The following is a 19,503-nucleotide window of genomic DNA, read 5'->3' on the forward strand; positions in this document are numbered from 1 at the left end:
ATTAATATCATTTCAACAATCTCTATAGTATTCATAGATACTTTCTATTTTCATTGAGCTTCAAGGTTATCAAGAAGTTGAGGTATCTTATTTAGTGTCCACTCAAAAAAGTTATGGCTATTCTAAATGGTCAGTTGATTATGGGTGAGAAATTTGACATTTGCAGGAAAGCTGATTAATTTCATTAATTAAAATTTTTTCTGAGGGGCTTCCCTGGTGGCTCAGATGGTAAAGCGTCTGCCCACAATGAGGGAGACCTGGGTTCGATCCCTGAGTTGGGAAGATCCCCTGGAGAAGGAAATGGCAACCCACTCCAGTATTAATTTCATTAAAATTTTTTCTATATATGGAATATTAGTGTTGAAAGGATAATTAGCCTCCACTGTCTTTTAAAACTAAATACATAGGCAGATATAGATTATTTGTTAGCTTCTTGAAAATACCCAGTAGTTAGTTTCCTGTTGAGTTTGAGATAAGCATGACCATCAGGTGGACACACCCAAGAATGGTTGGCTTTTTGGTGATTAAATCTTTAAATCTTGTGATTAAAGAAAAATAGAAGAAAATTTAGAGGTCTATTTGGTAGCTACCCACCTATGTGTGATAAAGCAGCATATCATGTAACAATTAGAAGCATAAACATAAAAACAGGTAGAACAAAAAACAGGTAGAAGAAGCTTTAGTAATGGTAATGCTTGCTGGAAATTATTTGCAAATAATTTTAGTAACCAAGCCTGAACATGAAATGATGCTAAGCTAACTTTCAATCAATAATGAGGACTCAATGATTTCAATAGTTAATAAGGATCCCGGCCAAACACAACAAGGATCTTGGCAGCAATTGACACTTTATTATACACTTTCGATGCCTGAGAAAGAACTATGGTTAGATTTGTACTACAGTTCAGTTTATTTGTTCAGTCATGTCCAACTTCTTGCGACCCCATGAACTATAGCATGCCAGGCTTCTCTGTCCATCACCAACTCCCAGAGCTTAGTCAAACTCATGTCTATCACGTCGGTGATGCCATCCAGCCATCTCATCCTCTATTGTCCCCTTCTCCTCCTGCCCTCAATCTTTCCCAGCATCAGGGTCTTTTCCAATGAGTTGGTTTTTCACATCAAGTGGCCAAAGTATTGGACTTTCAGCTTCAGCATTAATCTTTCTAATGAATATTCAGGACTGATTTCCTTTAGGATGGACTGGTTGGATCTCCTTGCAGTCTAAGGGACTCTCAAGATTTTCTCCAACACCACAGTTCAAAAGCACCAAGTTTTCAGTGCCCAGCTTTCTTTATGGTCCAACTCTCACATCCAAACATGGCTACTGGAAAAACCATAGCTTTGATTAGATGGACCTTTGTTGGTAAAGTAATGTCTCTGCTTTTTAATATGCTCTTTAGGTTGGTCATCGGAGAAGGCAATGGCAACCCACTCCAGTACTCTTGTCTGGAAAATCCCATGGGTGGAGGAGCCTGGTAGGTTGCAGTCCATGGGGTCACGAAGAGTCAGACGCGACTGAGCGACTTCACTTTCACTTTTCACTTTCATGCATTGGAGAAGGAAATGGCAACCCACTCCAGTGTTCTTGCTTGGAGAATCCCAGGGACGGGGGAGCCTGGTGGGCTGCTGTCTATGGGGTCGCACAGAGTCCGACACAACTGAAGTGACTTAGCAGCAGCAGCAGATTGGTCATAGTTTTAATTCCAAGGTGCAAGTGCCTTTTAATTTCATGGCTGCAGTCACCATCTGAGTGATTTTGGAGCCCACCAAAATAAAATCTTTCACTGTTTCCACTGTTTCCCCGTTTATCTGCCATGAAGTGATGGGACCAGATGCCATGACCTTAGTTTTTTGAATGCCGAGTTTTAAGCCGGCTTTTTCACTCTCCTTTTTCACTTTCATCTAGAGGCTCTTTAGTTCTTTGCTGTCTGCCATAACGGTGGTGTCCCTTGCATATCTGAGGTTATTGGTATCTCTCCCAGCAATCTTGATTCCAGCTTGTGCTTCATCCAGCCTGGCATTTTGCATGATGTACTCTGAATATAAGTTAAATAAGCAGGGTGACAATCCTTTCCCGATTTGGAACCAGTCTGTTGTTCCATGTCCAGTTCTAACTGTTGCTTCTTGACCTGCATACAGATTTCTCAGGAGGCAGATAAGGTGCTCTGGTATTCCCATTTCTTGAATTTTCCACAATTTGTTGTGATACACACAGCCAAAGGCTTTGGCATAGTCAATAAAGCAAAACAGATGTTTTTCTGGAATTGTCTTGCTTTTTCGATGATCCAGCAGATGTTGGTAATTTGATCTGTGGTTCCTCTGCCTTTTCCAAAACCAGCTTGAACATCTGGAACTTCATGTTCACATACTGTTGAAGCCTGGTGAGGAGAATTTTGAGCATTACTTTGCTAGCATGTGAGATGAGTGCAATTGTGTGGTAGTTTGAGCATTCTTTGGCATTGCCTTTCTTTGGGATAGGAATGAAAACCGACCTTTTCCATTCCTGTGGCCACTGCTACATTTTCCGGATTTGCTGGCCTATTGAGTACAGCACTTTCACAGCATCATCTTTCAGGATTTGGAATAGTTCAACTGGAATTTCATCAGCTCCACTAGCTTTGTAGTGATGATTCCTAAGGCCCACTTGACTTTGCATTCCAGGATGTCTGACTGTATGTGAATGATCACACCATTGTGGTTACGTGGGTCATGAAGATCTTTTTTGTATAGTTCTTTGTGTTCTGGCCACCTCTTCTTAATATCTTCTGCTTCTGTTAGGTCCATACCATTTCTGTCCTTTATTGAGCCCATCTTTGCATGAAATGCTCCCTTGGTATCTCTAATTTTCTTGAAGTGATCTCTAGCCTTTCCCAGTCTATTGTTTTCCTCTATTTATTTGCATCGATCACTGAGGAAGGCTTTCTTATCCCTCCTTGCTCTTCTTTGGAACTCTGCATTCAAATGGGTATTTCTTTCCTTTTCTCTTTACCTTTAGCTTCTCTACTTTTCTCAGCTATTTGTAAGGTCTTGCCAGACAGCCATTTTGCCCTTTTGAATTTATTTTTCTTGGGAATGGTCTTGACCACTGTCTCCTGTACAGTGTCACAAACCTCCGTTCACAGTTCTTCAGGCACTCCGTCTATCAGATCTAATCCCTTGAATCTATTTGTGATTTACACTGTATAATTGTAAGATATTTGATTTAGGTCATACCTGAATGGCCTAGTGGTTTTCCCTACTTTCTTCAATTTAAGTCTGAATTTGGCAATAAGGAATTCATGGTCTGAGCCACAGCCTGATCCTGGTCTTGGTTTTGCTGATTATATAGAGCTTCTCCATCTTTGGCTGCAAAGAATATAATCAATCTGATTTTGGTAATGACCATCTGGTGATGTCCATGTGTAGAATCTTCTCTTCTGTTGTTGTAAGAGGGTGTTTGTACCACAGATCTTATTAAAAGTGATTGAACAAGACCCATGTGACCTTGTTAATTTGATAGGACACAGGCAATCTTTGCCTGAGTGTCTGGATCATTTTGCACTTCCAGTAGCACAGTGTAGGTATTCCAGGAGCTCTGCATCCATTCTGGCGCTTGATACCATCCATATATTTTATTTCAGTAATTGTAATTTTTGTAAATTTATAATTTTTTAAACTGTAATTTTTGATTCCTCAGAGCTTTGAATGTGAAAATACCTATGATTAAATGGGAACTTTGTTTGACTAGTCTCCTTGTAAAGAGTTGTGGATAAATTTACTGATTCCATTAAAATAGTTCACAAACTGGGTGAGAAATGAGCCTGCAGGGGAGGAGAGGAAGGAGACAGTCACGAAGACTCAAGAAGACAGAGAGCTGGGGAAAGGAAGTTTATTCCTTTAGAATCACCTGCCCCACAAATCTCTACCCTCCCCAAAAAACTGCATGACTGGCCTGTTAAGTATTTTCAGTAATATTCATAGAATGATAAAGAATGGCAAAATAATGTAAGATGAAAATGAGAGATTTTGTTCTAAATATTGTGACATGAGAGAACGTGAGGTCCAAGCAGTCTGAGTTGTCAGCATGCTTTTTTTCCTTGGGGGCGGGGGTTAAAGGAAGATGGAGTATTAAACATACATTAGACTGTAGTGTTTGTGAGCATTTAGAAAGCAAAGCAGGAGGCATATGACCTCAGAAAGGAAGATTCAAAAAAGCCATGCCAAAATCATTACATAAAAGGAGTGTATAGGAGTGGATATTATTGATTTCAGGCAAATACAAGACAAAATATCCAAAGATAATATTGTGCGAAAATATTGCAAAGCTGATTAGATACGTTAACCAACAAATGCAGATTAAAGGATTGACATTAATCTTATGGTACTTTTAAGAGATTTTGGAAATATTGTCTCCTCATTACAAGTGTATTGTCAAAAATCCACTAAAAACTTGGAAACAAGAATTGCTATGGCCTATTTTTACCCTATGCTTATACTCAATTTTCTCTTCCCATGCTATATTTTTCTGATGATGCATTATCTTACTTGGAATATCTCCAAAATTATATATAAAAATAGATACATAATATGAAATGAATCTTAAGCAAAAAGAGCTAATGTAGTTTTCAGACCTGGACCATCATAAATAATGGCCTCTGATGGCTTATCTCCCTCTATTCCATGACCTGGCAATTAGTACTGTTCTTTGGTAGACTGGGTTTGGCTGAGATGTCATGTAAGGCCCCTGATACTGAAGTAAATAATCTGTGTACACATGGACCCCTACATTTTATTTAGCTCCCTACCACCAGATGTCTGCTGATAATTAGTCTCATAACCTTACATTTGTGAACTGTAGGCCCCATTAACCAAATTTCCAAAGACAAGTTTCTTTTTAATGCCAACACAAAACTGCATGTTCTGTAAGTCAATTATACATGAAACTCAAGTACACCTGCAGTTCTGAGGTCCCACAAATGGAGCCTCATTAAAAACAAAGTTGGGCTCAGCGTATAGGCTGTAGAGTCATTAATTCCAGGTAAGTCATATAGCCATAATGCTAATTAAATGCCTAAAATATGAAAATGGAAACTGCTATTTTACTGTTTTGTGTGCATTTTCAGCCACTTAGTCGTGTCCAACTCTTTGCAATCTCATGGACTATAGCCTCTGTCCATGGGATTCTCCAGGCAAAAATACTGGAGTGGGTTTCTATGCCCTCCTCCAGGGGATCTTCACGACCCAGGGATTGAAGCCATGAATCTTGTGTCTGCTGCATTGCCACGCAGGTTCTTTACCACTAGCACCACCTGGGAAGCCCAATATTTTGTTTATTCTACTTTTATCCTACAGTCCATAGAGTCAGACAGGATGTACCATGCACACAGATCCTTTGATGAGCTCTGTAATGTATCATTTTTAAAAAAAAGTATTACAACTGCTTAATATTAAAGTTGAAATACTGAGCTATAGTCATAGCACATTCTGAATAGTTTTACATAATTATAGAATGAATAAAATGTTTATCCATCTCTTCAGTGCTTTCCTCAGTATTACGAAGTTAGAAACTGTTCACAAATATGTGCATTATATTTGTTGAAAAATATCTGTATTATCTCTGTTTATCATTATATAAAGAGATGGATTGGCCTGAGAGCGCTATGATGCAGGTGTCTGCCACTTTTATACTATTAATATGATTATAATAACCATATTTCACCTCTCATTCTCATGTCTACATACTCAAGACTAGATTTATTTCTTTGACAATTAACAGCATTATTACCAAAGACTATATGTTGAAAAACATATGTTTTGCCAGAAGGAGAGCAAGTTCAAAGCCATTTTCCTGTCAAACAAAACCTTGCGATCCAGTGACAATCCTAGCCGATGGGCAACCTTTGGTTCTGAGAAGTCTAGGCCAACACCTTGGAGGGCTGGCCTTAGTACCATAGCACAGAGCACTGCTGAGTGGAGATGGCCTGGTGGAAATGCAGTGACTGATCTCAGACTAAGGCATCAAAACCCTGGAAGAGAAGGAGGACAGAGGCAGGCACATGCTGGACAAGACTAGCCAGACCATTCTTTCAGAACTTGGTCTAGGTCCTCCAGGAAGAAATATTCTTGGTATGACTTGATGCTGCACTCCTAAATATACAGATGCTTGAGAAATTATTAAATTAAATACAAACACTAACTTTAAAAGGTAGTATAATGCTTTAGAATGTTAACACATGATATAAAATACTGTAATAAAATGTTTCAAAACATGTACATTATTGTCTTTCCTTCAGGCATTATAACTCTTTATACCTGAATTATACTGATTTGGGGTCCTAATTTCCAGGAATGCCATCTTTTCCCTCATATCAGAGGCATTTATTTCCTAAACTGATAAATTAATGTTAGTTTAATTAATGTAAATGAATGAATGAATTTTAATAATGAACAAAAAATTCAACAATGTATTTAATCATTTAAAATGTACATGCAAAGTTAATCCTAAATGTTTTGTAGATCCACTCTTCAAGGTTTGCACAACTTATTTTACATAAAATACTCATCCTTATTAAGTTGTCCCAGACTATTACAGTATTCTCTAAGTTAAAAAAATGAGTCAATGACAGAAAACATAAATTTGGTACGTGAGAATAATCTGTAACCTTCTACTTTTTACATGTCCTACACCATCTGCAGTCAATTAAGCGATTCCCAGGTGTTCACAGTAATTGCTTTAACGCAAGATTACATGTCACTTTAAGGGTCTTTAAATATTTATTATAAAACCCTCATCTACATTTTTCTCTATTCATTTAGGGACAAAACATGCTGATGTTTAGTATAGACAAAAATAAGCTGATGGCACTTATTGAATTATTTTGTGGATTAACTTTCAATAAAAAACAAACTTTTATAAGCCAAAATCTGATGAAAGAATTACAACATGCTGATTTAGTTGTGCTTATTTACATTCTCCATTTCAATGAAAAATATGTGCATATAATTTGGGGCTAAGATGTCAATAATCAAATTAGATGTCATTTTTTTGTCAGGAGTGTGGGGAAGTTAATTGACCAGAGGATTTATCAACTAATTTCTCTAAACATAAAAAAATAATTTTTCACTTTAAGACTTGGAACAGGAAAGAACCATGGAGACAATCTCAATATTCCTTTTATAGATAAGGAAAATAAAATTGAGAGGCTTGGTCAATTACACAGAATTATTTACAGGTATATGAAATAAAATTTATAGTTACTAACATATACATAATGCATACCCTGCTCCAGGAAATGTTCCAAGCACTTCACATATATTCACTGATTTCATTCTCACATCTACTGTATTAGTACTTGTGTGATTCTCACAGATGCCTGGAGAGACTGCCCAGAGTAATTTGTATATGGTCACAGAGTTAGAAATGACACGTCTCGGATTAGGTTGGCCCCTGAATCTATGTTATTAGCTATCAAAGCATAATTTCTTTCTAAAACTAGTTTACGAGAAAATTATGATTTTTCTAGGTCAACATACTCTACAATAATGTGATATATAATTCATATGATTAGATTCACAATAGTATTAGTGAAAATCCATATATTCCTATAATTTAAAGATAATTTGATCTGAAAGATAATTTTAAATTTATGGGCTGATTTTTTTGGTTTTCTAAAACATCTTAATAATTAGTCACATTAGAACGCCTTTTTAGCAAGCATATTTTGTGTCTGATATTGTGAGACCTTCAGATGTATAGCATAAGTTTGTGGAACATTAGAAACATGCTCAGCGGTTTTGACAATCTAATATGCATTCAGTTCAGTTCAGTTCAGTCGCTCAGTCGTGTCCAACTCTTTGCGACCCTATGAATCGCAGCACGCCAGACCTCCCTGTCCATCATCAACTCCCGGATTTCACTCAGACTCACGTCCATCGAGTCAGTGATGCTATCCAGCCATCTCATCCTCTGTCGTCCCCTTCTCTTCCTGCCCCCAATCCCTCCCAGCATCAGAGTCTTTTCGAATGAGTCAACTCTTCGCATGAGGTGGCCAAAGTACTGGAGTTTCAGCTTTAGCATCAGTCCTTCCAAAGAAATCCCAGGGCTGATGTCCTTTAGGATGGACTTGTTGGATCTCCTTGCATTAGTGTATATTAAATTCTTAATAGTAGCATTTCCCTTAAAATTATGTTATTTAAAGCTCGTTATACACATATTTAAGCTATTGTTCTATATAATATATGCACAATAAATTTGTATTTGAATTGCTACTGCAAAAACAAATATGTTATTTTACTCACTGCCTGTGTTACTGCATTTTTATTTTGCCATGATTTTTGGAAAAGCTTCAAGACAAATTAACCTGCGGCATAATTAATTAATTGCATGAAATAAAATGCTGCTGTGTCAACCAAGCCTGCTGTATGCAATAGTAGACTCAGGAATGATTCCCAGTACTCTCCATGTACCAGTTCTGTGGGAGGCCTGTTGCTGTTGCTGTGGCTGTGGGTGTGGGTGTGTCTCTGTCTGTCTGTCTGTCTTGGATGTACTGAGGTGGGCAGAGACATCAACATAGTTGAAACTTAGTGTTTTCAGTTTTTACCGAAGGATGTCAGCTTTATCACTGATTCACTTTATTTCTTAAATGAAAAGATCCAGTAACAATCACTGAGGATTTGGGTTCTTACTTTCTCTGATCAATAACAAACCCAGGTGTAAGTGCATGTCATTTAAGGAATATTTAAAAGACACACACATGATCTCTTGCAGATAAAGCTATATTCTTAGAACTGAATTAAGTTGAACTGGTAAACATGTTATGTTTCTTGCTCCCTATAATGCTTTTATATAACAGCATTTTGCTATTGTGAGCTCAACCTTCTTTAAAGCATTTTGCCAGAGTATTAGCACACCCAATGCTTCTTTTGACATAGATGCTAAAAATAGTCTACACTATATCATCTTGTTTTCTTTCAACTAAACAATGTATACTTTGTAATTCAGTGTATGTAAAGAAGAATATCCGGTTTCCTATAAGAAGCTTATATGTTTCTCCTTAAATATAGTGGGATCATGCCATCAGTCACATTTCCCTTTACACCTTTATTACGGGGAAGGTCGATATAGTTTAAGTAATCAGTAGGCTATAAATGGCTTTCCTATGGACAAATAATGTACTAAATGTAATTTTGTACATTAGTACATTTTTACTTGTATTCTTACACATTTAATATATTTCAAAAATATTTGTTTTGTCCTATAGACTACATTCATTTGTGTATATTTACTCAAAATGTTAAGAAAACAAATCAAATAAAAATGTTTTCCTTACAGAACCATAATTAATTTGTAAGTTTGTTTATCAAAGTTATCTTCTCTGAGGTGTGCTGAGCCTAGTTGCTCAGTTGTGTCCGGCTCTTTGCAACCCATGGACTTTAGCCTGTCAAGCTCCCCTGTCCATGGGATTCTCCAGGCAAGAATAGTGGAGTGGGTTGCTATGCCTTCCTGCAGGGGATCTTCTCAACCCAGGTCTCCTGCATTGCAGACAGATTTTTTTACTGTCTGAGCTACCAGGGAATCCCATGAATACTGGAGTGGGTAGCCGGTCTCTTCTTCAGTGTATCTTCTCTAGACATGAGTAAAACATATTTGATTTCTAAGTGCATAGCTGATTGACAGCTCCTGGAAAAGGCAAAGGATAGGTACAGACACCTCTATTTGGGCATAGAGACTGCTTATATGTCCTACTCCCTGATGGGCCCCCTCATAAATCCCCTTAAGCAATGAAGGCAAGCCCTTTCAGAAGAAATCACAGAATCAACCCTGCTGCACAAGCTATTAATAACCATTTTCATTATTATATGGTGTTTAAGCCTCAAAATTTGAAATATTAAAAGAAAACTAGCACTAAATGTAAATATTTTGTTTAACTTCTTATAAATTATATTCTATCTTATTACCATAGAGTCAGACTTAAGACAACCATGACTCTGAGCATTGAAGAAGTATAGAATAAAGAAAAAAATGAGGTGTTATATTGGTAGATTATAATTAAGGTTTTATATAATTTGGTTATGTCACTGATTTTTGATAAATGGATTTAAGAATATCAAAGATGAGTAAATGATTCGATGATAATAGCTAGCAGTTCCTAGAAGTTAATTGATTCTCTAAATGTATTGAGTGCTAAACAAGTAAAATTATGATGACATATGAGATTCCATTTGAAGCATACAGTTGTGATTTTTAGCACATTTGAAAAGTAAATTTTAGAACAATGATATTATAATTATTTAATACACAATTAGTCTTAATGCTTTACTGGGATAATGGTAGACATGGCATCATGGAACTTGTTTATGACACAGGACCCCATTAACAGCCATTCTAGGTTTCTCAAACATCATTGTTTGTGACTGAGATTTAAATAAGGGGGCTATAGAAGAAAAATAATTAAGAACAAAAACTAGTTCTATCCACTAGTATCATTCCTTGTTCAACTTTTCAGTTTATCCGTTTATTTGTATCCTCCAACTATAGACTGATGACAAAAGGTGTAAGAGATGGAAAAAATATCTTATTACTTTTAGCTATTACTTTATCAAAGATAAGCAATACCTGTAAGGGAATGTAAGAAAAAGCAATATAGAATTCCATACCTTGATCAAAATTGGCTAAGAGCTACAAAAAAAACTGAATTATTTTGCTGGAATTTACATTTATATTGCTTAAACTACTTATGAGAGTAGTTTAAATATTTTCCATTATAGATCTTTATAATGTTATTGGTAAATAAAAGATAACAAATTATCCCCATTATACTGTGGTAAAGATTATTACATTTTTAGGAAATCTAATTACTATAGCATTAATTATCACTGTTATCAGTATTATGAACAATATTTATATAAAAACTGCATGACAATATTTCATCTGCTCTGCCCTATGGAAATGGTTTTTACTTTATAGATCACATTGTAGAATTTTCCTGAGTGACTATGATAAGTCTCACAATACTGCTGCTGCCGCCAAGTCGCTTCAGTCATGTCCGACTCTGTGCGACCCCATAGACGGCAGTCCACCAGGCTCCGCCGTCCCTGGGATTCTCCAGGCAAGAACACTGGAGTGGGTTGCCATTTCCTTCTCCAATGCATGAAAGTGAAAAGGGAAAGTGAAGTCGCTCAGTCGTGTCCGACTCTTCACGACCCCATGGACTGCAGCCTACCAGGCTTCTCCATCCATGGGATTTTCCAGGCAAGAGTACTGGAGTGGGTTGCCATGATTTACATATTTTATCTACATTGTTTGAAATGTTCTGAAAAATATAAAGTATCATACTATCAACATATATGAACATGTAACACCTAAAATCAGACAGTTTTCATCTCTTGTATAAAAAAGGAATGACCTGATAACATAGGAATTTCAGATTGAAAAAACAGGAAATTTGACTTGGAGAATGATTCTGAGAATTAAGTTCTTTTTTTCTTCAAGGAGTCTGAACTTCTGGGATCCTGTATTTTCTCTACCCACTTTCCACTAATAATCTTATACCTTTCTTTCAGCTTTATTCTATGAATAGAAATCTGTAGGAAGAAATCTTGAGTTCATTGATCTTCAACTATGTTATGAAGGTCATAAAATATTGGAGTCAAACTTTGTGGGGAGATTCTGATATCAGAAATTTACGTAAAGCCTGGAACTTCAAGCACACACAAATTTCGTCTTTTTAAAAATTTATCCAAGGGTAAAATACTTAGCTTTAGCTTTTATCATGCCTGAATTGGCATATATTGTTGTTCAGTGGATAGCCGTGTTTGACTTTTTTGTGACCACATGGACTGTAGCTTGCCAGGCTTCTATGTCCATGCGATTTCCCAAGCAAGACTATGGAGTGGGTTTCCATTTCCTTCTTCAGGGAATTTCCTGACCCAGGGATTGAACTCATGTCTCCTGCACTGACAGGCAGGTTCTCTCTCTCTCTCTCTCTAGATAAATAGATAGATAGTTATATGGGCTTCTTTAGTGGCTCAGAATCTGCCTGCAATGCCAGAGACCTGGGTTCTGTCTCTGGGTTAGGAAGATCCCCTGGAGAAGGCAATGGCAACCCACTCCAGTATCTTGGCCTGGAGAATTCCATGGACTGATGAGCCTGGCAGGCTACAGTTTATTGGTTCTCAAAGACTCGGACACGAGTGAGCGACTTAACACTTTTATTTCATATATATATACACACACACACACACACGATATATATATATATATATAACCATGCCCAGGACCATGTCCCTAAATAAAAACTGAAAAATTAAGAAAAAAAAAGGAAATAAGAAAAGAGGCTTAAAATGGTTACTTTATGTCAATATGATTAAAAATGAACAGTGACTGAATAGCTTACTTAAATTTGTCTGAATATCTCTTCAAATTATACCTAAAGATAATTTTATCCTGACATGATTAAAGCATTATCCACACATCAGGCACACTTTCTGTGATGTGTTTTGTGGTATATCTTTGCAACAGTATTACAATACAACATGTATTCCCCAACTAAAATGCCAGATGTAATGGACAGAAAAGCATCATGAGATCTTTCACACTCTAACAATGTATTTGTAACTCAAGTGACACCAAAAATTACAAACACCATCATCCAAATAATAACAGATTAGCAACATAATTCCCTAAGATTTGCAGACACTGAAATTTCCCCAATTCTTACATATTGGTCTAAATAAATGTCCTTATCTCTATTTTAGAGATGAGAAAACACAGTCTCCAAGAGATAATTTTTTTCTGGAGTGCTATATGGTTTGACTCCAGATGTGAATACATTATCCCTCTCCGACTCCCCTTTATCTACTCTTCCTTTGTTTTCTGTATGGTTAATGAGAAATACCAAGTGGTGGAAAGATGGAGGTCATCAACAGTACACCCAGAGGAGCAGGATATTAAAAATTTTCAGTTTAAGCCTCATTGGAATGAGTGTGCTTCTGTGCTTCCACAGAAATATGCTGGAGCATCATTAACTTATTGATTTGCTTCAGCTGAAACTAAGCTTAATCTTTCTCCCCAACCCACCACTCCTCCTCTCTCTCTTCATTCTTCTCTCTTTTCCCATACATAACTGGCAGGTATTGATTCTATATTAAAATTAACTTAGAACAGTGGTTGAAAACATAAGTCCAATGCTACAATTCTTTATGTTTCCTGCAGGAAAGCAGGCAGTGCAATGTAAATGATATTTGATTATCCTTCATATAATCAAACAGCCACTCTGCTCCACGGGCAGTACACTAGTTATGTAGTGATCGTATTTGACAGTCGACATTGGTATGTAGTCTTTTTGTGTTTAATTTACAGGTTGGCATTTCCACTAAGGACCTTTTTCTTTTTTTAAATCTAGAAAAGAATGCAAAATAAAGTTCTATTCTACATTAAGAGTTCTCTACATTAAAAAGAAAAAAATGAGATGGAAAATCTGCCCACTTTAGGCCTGTTTCTGTAGTTCCAACATAGCAATAGTTAATTGACATGAACATTTAAATTAAGTACCTGGTGCTTTTGAATCACTTTTGTGTCCATAGATATAGCTCTTCTCTCTAATTTTTAGTCCATTAGCCTATAGTTCCCCTTTGTAATAGATGTGTATGTGTGTGTGTGTGTGTATGTGTGTGTGCATTGGAGCGCTCAGTCTGTCTGACTCTGTGACCCCGTGGACTCCAGCCAGCTAGGCTCCTCTGTTCATGGGATTTCACAGGCAAGAATATTGGGGCTGCCATTTCCTCTTCCAGGGATCTGTCTGACTCAGAGATCAAACCCATGTCTCTTGCGTCTACTGCTTTGTCAGCTGGATTCTTTACCACTAGTGCCAGCTGGGAAGCCCCTTTTAATTGATATCATACCACAAAATACTATCAAATTATAGCAAATGATAGATATCTATTGACCATATTTTATAGTGTAAAGAAAAAGCAAAATAAATTAAACAATTATAAATAAAATTTAATTATATATTTTTGGAATACAAAAATTTCACAATGTAAGTTTTACTTTTGGCTTCATTGAAGTGAATACATCACAAAAATTATTTCATATACCTAGAAATAAGTGGACAGAATTAAGCTCACGTTTATAAATCTCATATTTCATTGTCATATTCTTGGGTAATTTAATCAGAAATACTGGAAATATACATTTGCATTAAATGATAATTAATTTCTCGTCAAGGTAAAGATAACTTAGCTCCCCAAATTGCAGTTTAGTCTTTATAGTATACTATCACATACACACAATATCAGTAAGTATTAGGTAATTTTCCCACAGTAAAATACAGTATTTCAAAAATATATTAGCAATTAAACCAAAATCAAGTCTTTGTATTGTTTTACATAATTATATCTGACTCTTAATTTCCCATTTCTCTTATAGAAATTAAGTTAAAAAACAATGCCATGTACTATGAATCTCGAAATTTTTGACAATGAGAAAACATCAGTAATACTTTATCATAAACATATTTACAACTTCTAAAGCCTATAAACCTTAACTATATATAATTTAAACATCAAATTTATAATTGGTCAATGTTAAGTTTATATTCAATTATTATGCCATTTCTAATTTATACAAGCAGATAATATTTAGTAAATTATTTATTTAGAAAAAAGATAAATGATGTTACATTTCATGTTTATTTAAGCCTATTTACTATAATTTAATATAGTAGAGAGATATTTGTTAGAAAATGGTGCATTTCATAATTCAAGAGTAATAAGAGCAAAATATATGTAATTCAGTCTCACATTAACACATTGACAAGAGTAGCAATGACCTTAACTAGCTTATGACAAATCAAATCCTGTGAAAGCTAATAGGGCTGTACAGGAATGTCTGTATACAGAGAGAAATAATATATTAGAGAAAGAATATGTTTTGCTTTCCCCTATTTAAACAACCACAGAGCTTTAAATGGAGTAAGATGGTGTGAGCAATCTTTACCCCGAAGCACTCACCTACTGTCAGCTGTCCAGTTAACTGCCCCATGTGATTTCTTGCATTCACTGTTACATTCCTGTCAGACTGTAAGACCAGTGGACTATCCTGGGAAACATGTATAAAATAAAGAAATCAAATAAAAAATAGAAATATAGTCAAGATTTTATATATAAAAGTATATTGCACTTGTTTGGGTATTATCAAAATTCTATTTCTTTGTTTTATATTAAGCAGATCTTTTAACACCCCAAACACTGTTTGAAAAATACAAAATAATAAGGGTGCTTCATAATAACTATTTGACATAATAGGAATGTTTCCATTTGGATAAACAGGAATTAACTACTGGGTGCAAACATTTCCAACACTACTGATTATCGTACATCACTGCTGTAGTATCTTCTCTTTTTCTCGCCCTTCCCTTGGCATAGAGGCCTGCCTTTGGAGTTTTGTAAAACTCTATAGAAATGGGGAAGTCTCTTTTTAAGCTGAACTTGCAACTTTCAGGTCTAAGCTTAAATGTTTCCTCCTTGAAAGTGCCTCCCCTGATCACTGGAACTACAGATTCATTCAATCCTCAAACTCCTGATCTCCATTTATTTTGTTCAGAGAACTTATCCCAAGACATATTTATTTTGCTAATGTATGTGTTTACTTGTTTTTAATTTGTTTCTGTCACAAGAGGAAATGTCCATGGGACAAGAACCATTGGAGTCATGTTGACAAATTTTATTCCCACTACCTGGCATACTGCTGAAGGAAAGCATTTACTAAATGTTTATTGAATGGCAAACAAATCATCATAATAAAATTGATATTACCTTATGTATCTAGCTCAAGTAGGAATGATTTCTAAATCATAAGATGATTTAAGAAAGGAGGTATATAGAATAAGAGAATGTAAAATAGCTTATCTTTTAGCATAAATAATCTTGCTTAGATGTTTACTTTGATCACAATTTAGCACTCAACAGTAAAATAATTTATTTTAAGGACAATATCACTGTTTTAGAAATCTATGTACTAGGCTATTGCTATCGCTTCATACAAGTAACTAACAACTGACTACTCTCATATTTTTATGGTCTAAAACAAGCACGGTGATCTTTTACAAATAGTTCATTCATTTATTCATTGAACAAAAATATTTTGATAATAATGAGAATATATTAAGTACAGGCTTGGGACATTTCAGGGATCAAAATATAAAATAATACCTGTCCTCATGGAGCCTGTACCCAAGATACTGAAACTATGAACATCTCTCCCAATGTCATCCTTAACATGTAAGTGGTTTGTCATCTCTATGTTAATGTAAATAAAATGCTTTCATACATGTATCATATAAAAACTCTTTGGAGAACAGAATTTGAAATTTGTGACTTGAATATACATAAGATTTTATATATTTTTTTCTAAAGCTATTTTTGCCCCTTCTGACTAGATGCAAAGCACTAAGCAAAGATATACAAACACACACTCACGCACACAAATTTTCCTTTAAAAGTGGACTTTGTTAGTATGTCTAAACTAAGGCTTAATTTTTAAAAGTAAATTTCTACATTTTCAAGAACAGACGTGTTCCCAAAAGTGAGACATAGTTGTACAAAACAATGCCAATTTCATCCTGTCTCATCACAACTCATTTATTTTTGGCACAAATCAAAAGTGTGTTATCTGTAGTTAAAAATAAATCTAGTCCTTTTTGCATAGGTGTTTCTATGCTGCAGACATTCATTTTTGAAAATATATGAAGTATATTTAATTAATTCCATCATTCCTTTCAAGTGATATGTTCAAATTCTGTTAACAATATGATTGTGGAGTAAGGACTGTTTGCAAATAATTATGCCCAGTAAGGAAACTGCACGAAGAGGATGGCTCACTAAAGCACAAAAATATTTTATTCTAAACTGGCAGAATTAAATATATGTTGCCTATATTTTTAAAAAATGAAATTAATTTGAATGTCAGAAAAAGCAGAAGCCTATAAAGCACCTTGCAGTTCAAAACATTGTAAAAATATGTTAGCTGCATTTTCATTCATATATTTTAATATTTTTATTATATAATATATATGACTATTAGGACTTTTTTTAAATTGATGACACTATGTGCTCTTTTTGAATTACTAAACATAAATTTCTGTGATCTATAGCATAAGAACATAATCATTAGAATATACAAGGATTATGTAAGTATATTAAAATAGATATATTTTATTAAATATTTTAAGATGAGAGAAAAGTTCATTTTAAAAAGGCAATAAGCATTTAAGTTGATCTAACAGAGAAAGAGATTTGGGTTAGGATTGAAAGTTTAATCATTGCATCTCTTTGTTTACAATATATCAATCTTCTCTTACTCTAACCACCGAGATCCAATTGAGGTTCTATCCCTGGCATGCTTTCCTTTTCGTTACACGATTCCGCCAAACTTCCCCTCTGAATTAAAATTTTATATCTAGATTAAAATTTTACTATAATAAAAACAGCAATCTTTTTACTGACTATACTATAAACGTATAGCTATCAGAGGTCATGAACAATTCTCCACAGGTATTCAGGTGGATATCAGTATAATATGTTATACAGATTTATTAAAATGTGATCAGGTGAAATTAATCAAAATTGAGTAACATTTTTCACAGACAAAATGCAATGCATGTAAGAGCATTGTTTTCATTGACAAGTCACACTATCATTTCTGTGCTATATATCACCCCAATGACAACTTTTGGGATTAGAACCATGGCTTATGCCTCTTAGGTCCACACTATGACCTTTTACACAATATACACTCTCTATATTAATTACAACACAATTAATTAAAATATACACATGTGATTAAAAACATATATGATAAAACTAATAGTAACTATTTCAAGAAATCTTAATTTATAAATCTGATTACAAACACATTCTTAAATGAAAATTAGTATCAAGAAATTACTTTTTACCAAATTTAACATTTATTGTGCTCATTTTCCCAAAGATCTCCATATAAGAAAATAACTTCCACTAATAAATCATTGTTTTTCACTCTTTTAAAATAGTCCCTCTTCATGATCCTTTATAATTCTGTGCTCCAAATCTTTGAAAGCTAGTGTCTAGTTTCAGATATTAAAATATATATAGCAATTTCCCTTGGAGTTTATTCTTGCTGAGAACATGAAGGGGGGAAAATCATATGGTGGTATTAACTCTCAAATAGGCATAAGACCAACAAGTCTATAAGGATAAAAAGTTCCATAGGTGCTATATTATTCTGCATGGTACATTAATATAAATATCTCTCAGAAAGAACAATTTCTTCATTGAAGTCAACTATTTTCTACCACCTGTATCTTTGCTTTGATGCTAAGAAATATACTTTCCTTCTTTTTTAAAAATTTATTTATTTTATTATTATTATTATTTTTTATACTTTCCTTCTTATGCTTCTCTTCAGACATAGCAGGTGGGAAATCCAGGGGAAAGGCAATGGTCCCATTAAGAGGGCCTGAGAAGCCTCACTTATGATTCTTTTACATCCACATTTTTTATGACAAGGGCCTGCTTGTCACCTTGTTAATGGTCATAGAGAAATAAAGCACTATGTTCTCATTTCAATGCTTTTGTTATAATCTATGCAAGTGACTAAGGGAAAAATGATTCTATTCTTATTTCTATTGTGTTCACCTTTGTTTATCATAAATATTTCCTAAGGGCCTATGATGTGTCCAGCTCTTTGCTGCGTATAAAACAGAAACAGAGGAGACAAACTTTCTTCTCTTACGGAGTTCATTATCTAGGAAGTCAGACAAACAATAAACCCAGTATATAAAAAACAGAAAGAATGTTACTAACAACAAGCTGTTGCGATAGAGACTTCTCTAATAAAAAGTACCAGTTCTACTAATGAGAAAATGTACATGTAAGAGGTCGTGTGTACACCAGGCACTTCAGCTTCTGATATTCATTCTCTCAAGGTTTGAACTATTAAATTGTAGTAGAAAAGAGTAGTACTAGGAAAAGTGATTAACATCTGCTGGCACTTAGTCAATGCTGGACATGCATGTAAACTTCTAAATACTTTACATGTATGAGCTTACCTACTTATGAAACTTAAAATAAAATTCACCCAGGAAAGAGTCAAGAAATAAAGTGCTTGTAAGACAGTGAACCCTGACTGTTTAAATTCAAATAGTAAGACTGCCAGACTCTGGCTTCTTGACTAGGCAAGCCATTCAGCATCTCTGTATCACGACTTCCTCATCAGTAAACAGGGTAATAATACTTAATCTGTGGGCTTCTCATAAAGAATTAATTGAGACAATATATAAAAATGACTAAATCAGGGCTACTACCCTTTGCTAAGGGCACTCGGGTGTTTACTTTTATTATTTATTCCATATGGTAATTACAGTACTCAACTAATAACGGTATTATTTGTTATCATTCTTGTTTTACGGATGAAGAAACTTCAGCAAGGAGAGTACAAGTCACTTGCTTTAAATCATGCAGCTAATAAATAACAAAGTATTT

The 19,503-nt window shown here is 34.9% G+C and overlaps 1 protein-coding gene across 2 annotated transcripts in view; it reads right to left on the reverse strand.

The window, feature by feature from the left end:
• The window catches only part of SGCZ (sarcoglycan zeta), a 410,555-nt gene that overhangs the window by 100,493 nt on the left and 290,559 nt on the right, over positions 1-19,503 (reverse strand). For both annotated transcript variants that reach the window (XM_055567242.1, XM_055567241.1), the window contains exon 3: positions 14,995-15,082. In XM_055567242.1, the coding sequence (XP_055423217.1) occupies positions 14,995-15,082 (88 nt within the window). The remainder of the gene's footprint in view (positions 1-14,994; positions 15,083-19,503) is intronic.

This window comes from Bubalus kerabau, chromosome 2 (assembly GCF_029407905.1).
Source record: "Bubalus kerabau isolate K-KA32 ecotype Philippines breed swamp buffalo chromosome 2, PCC_UOA_SB_1v2, whole genome shotgun sequence".
NCBI lineage: Eukaryota > Metazoa > Chordata > Mammalia > Artiodactyla > Bovidae > Bubalus > Bubalus kerabau.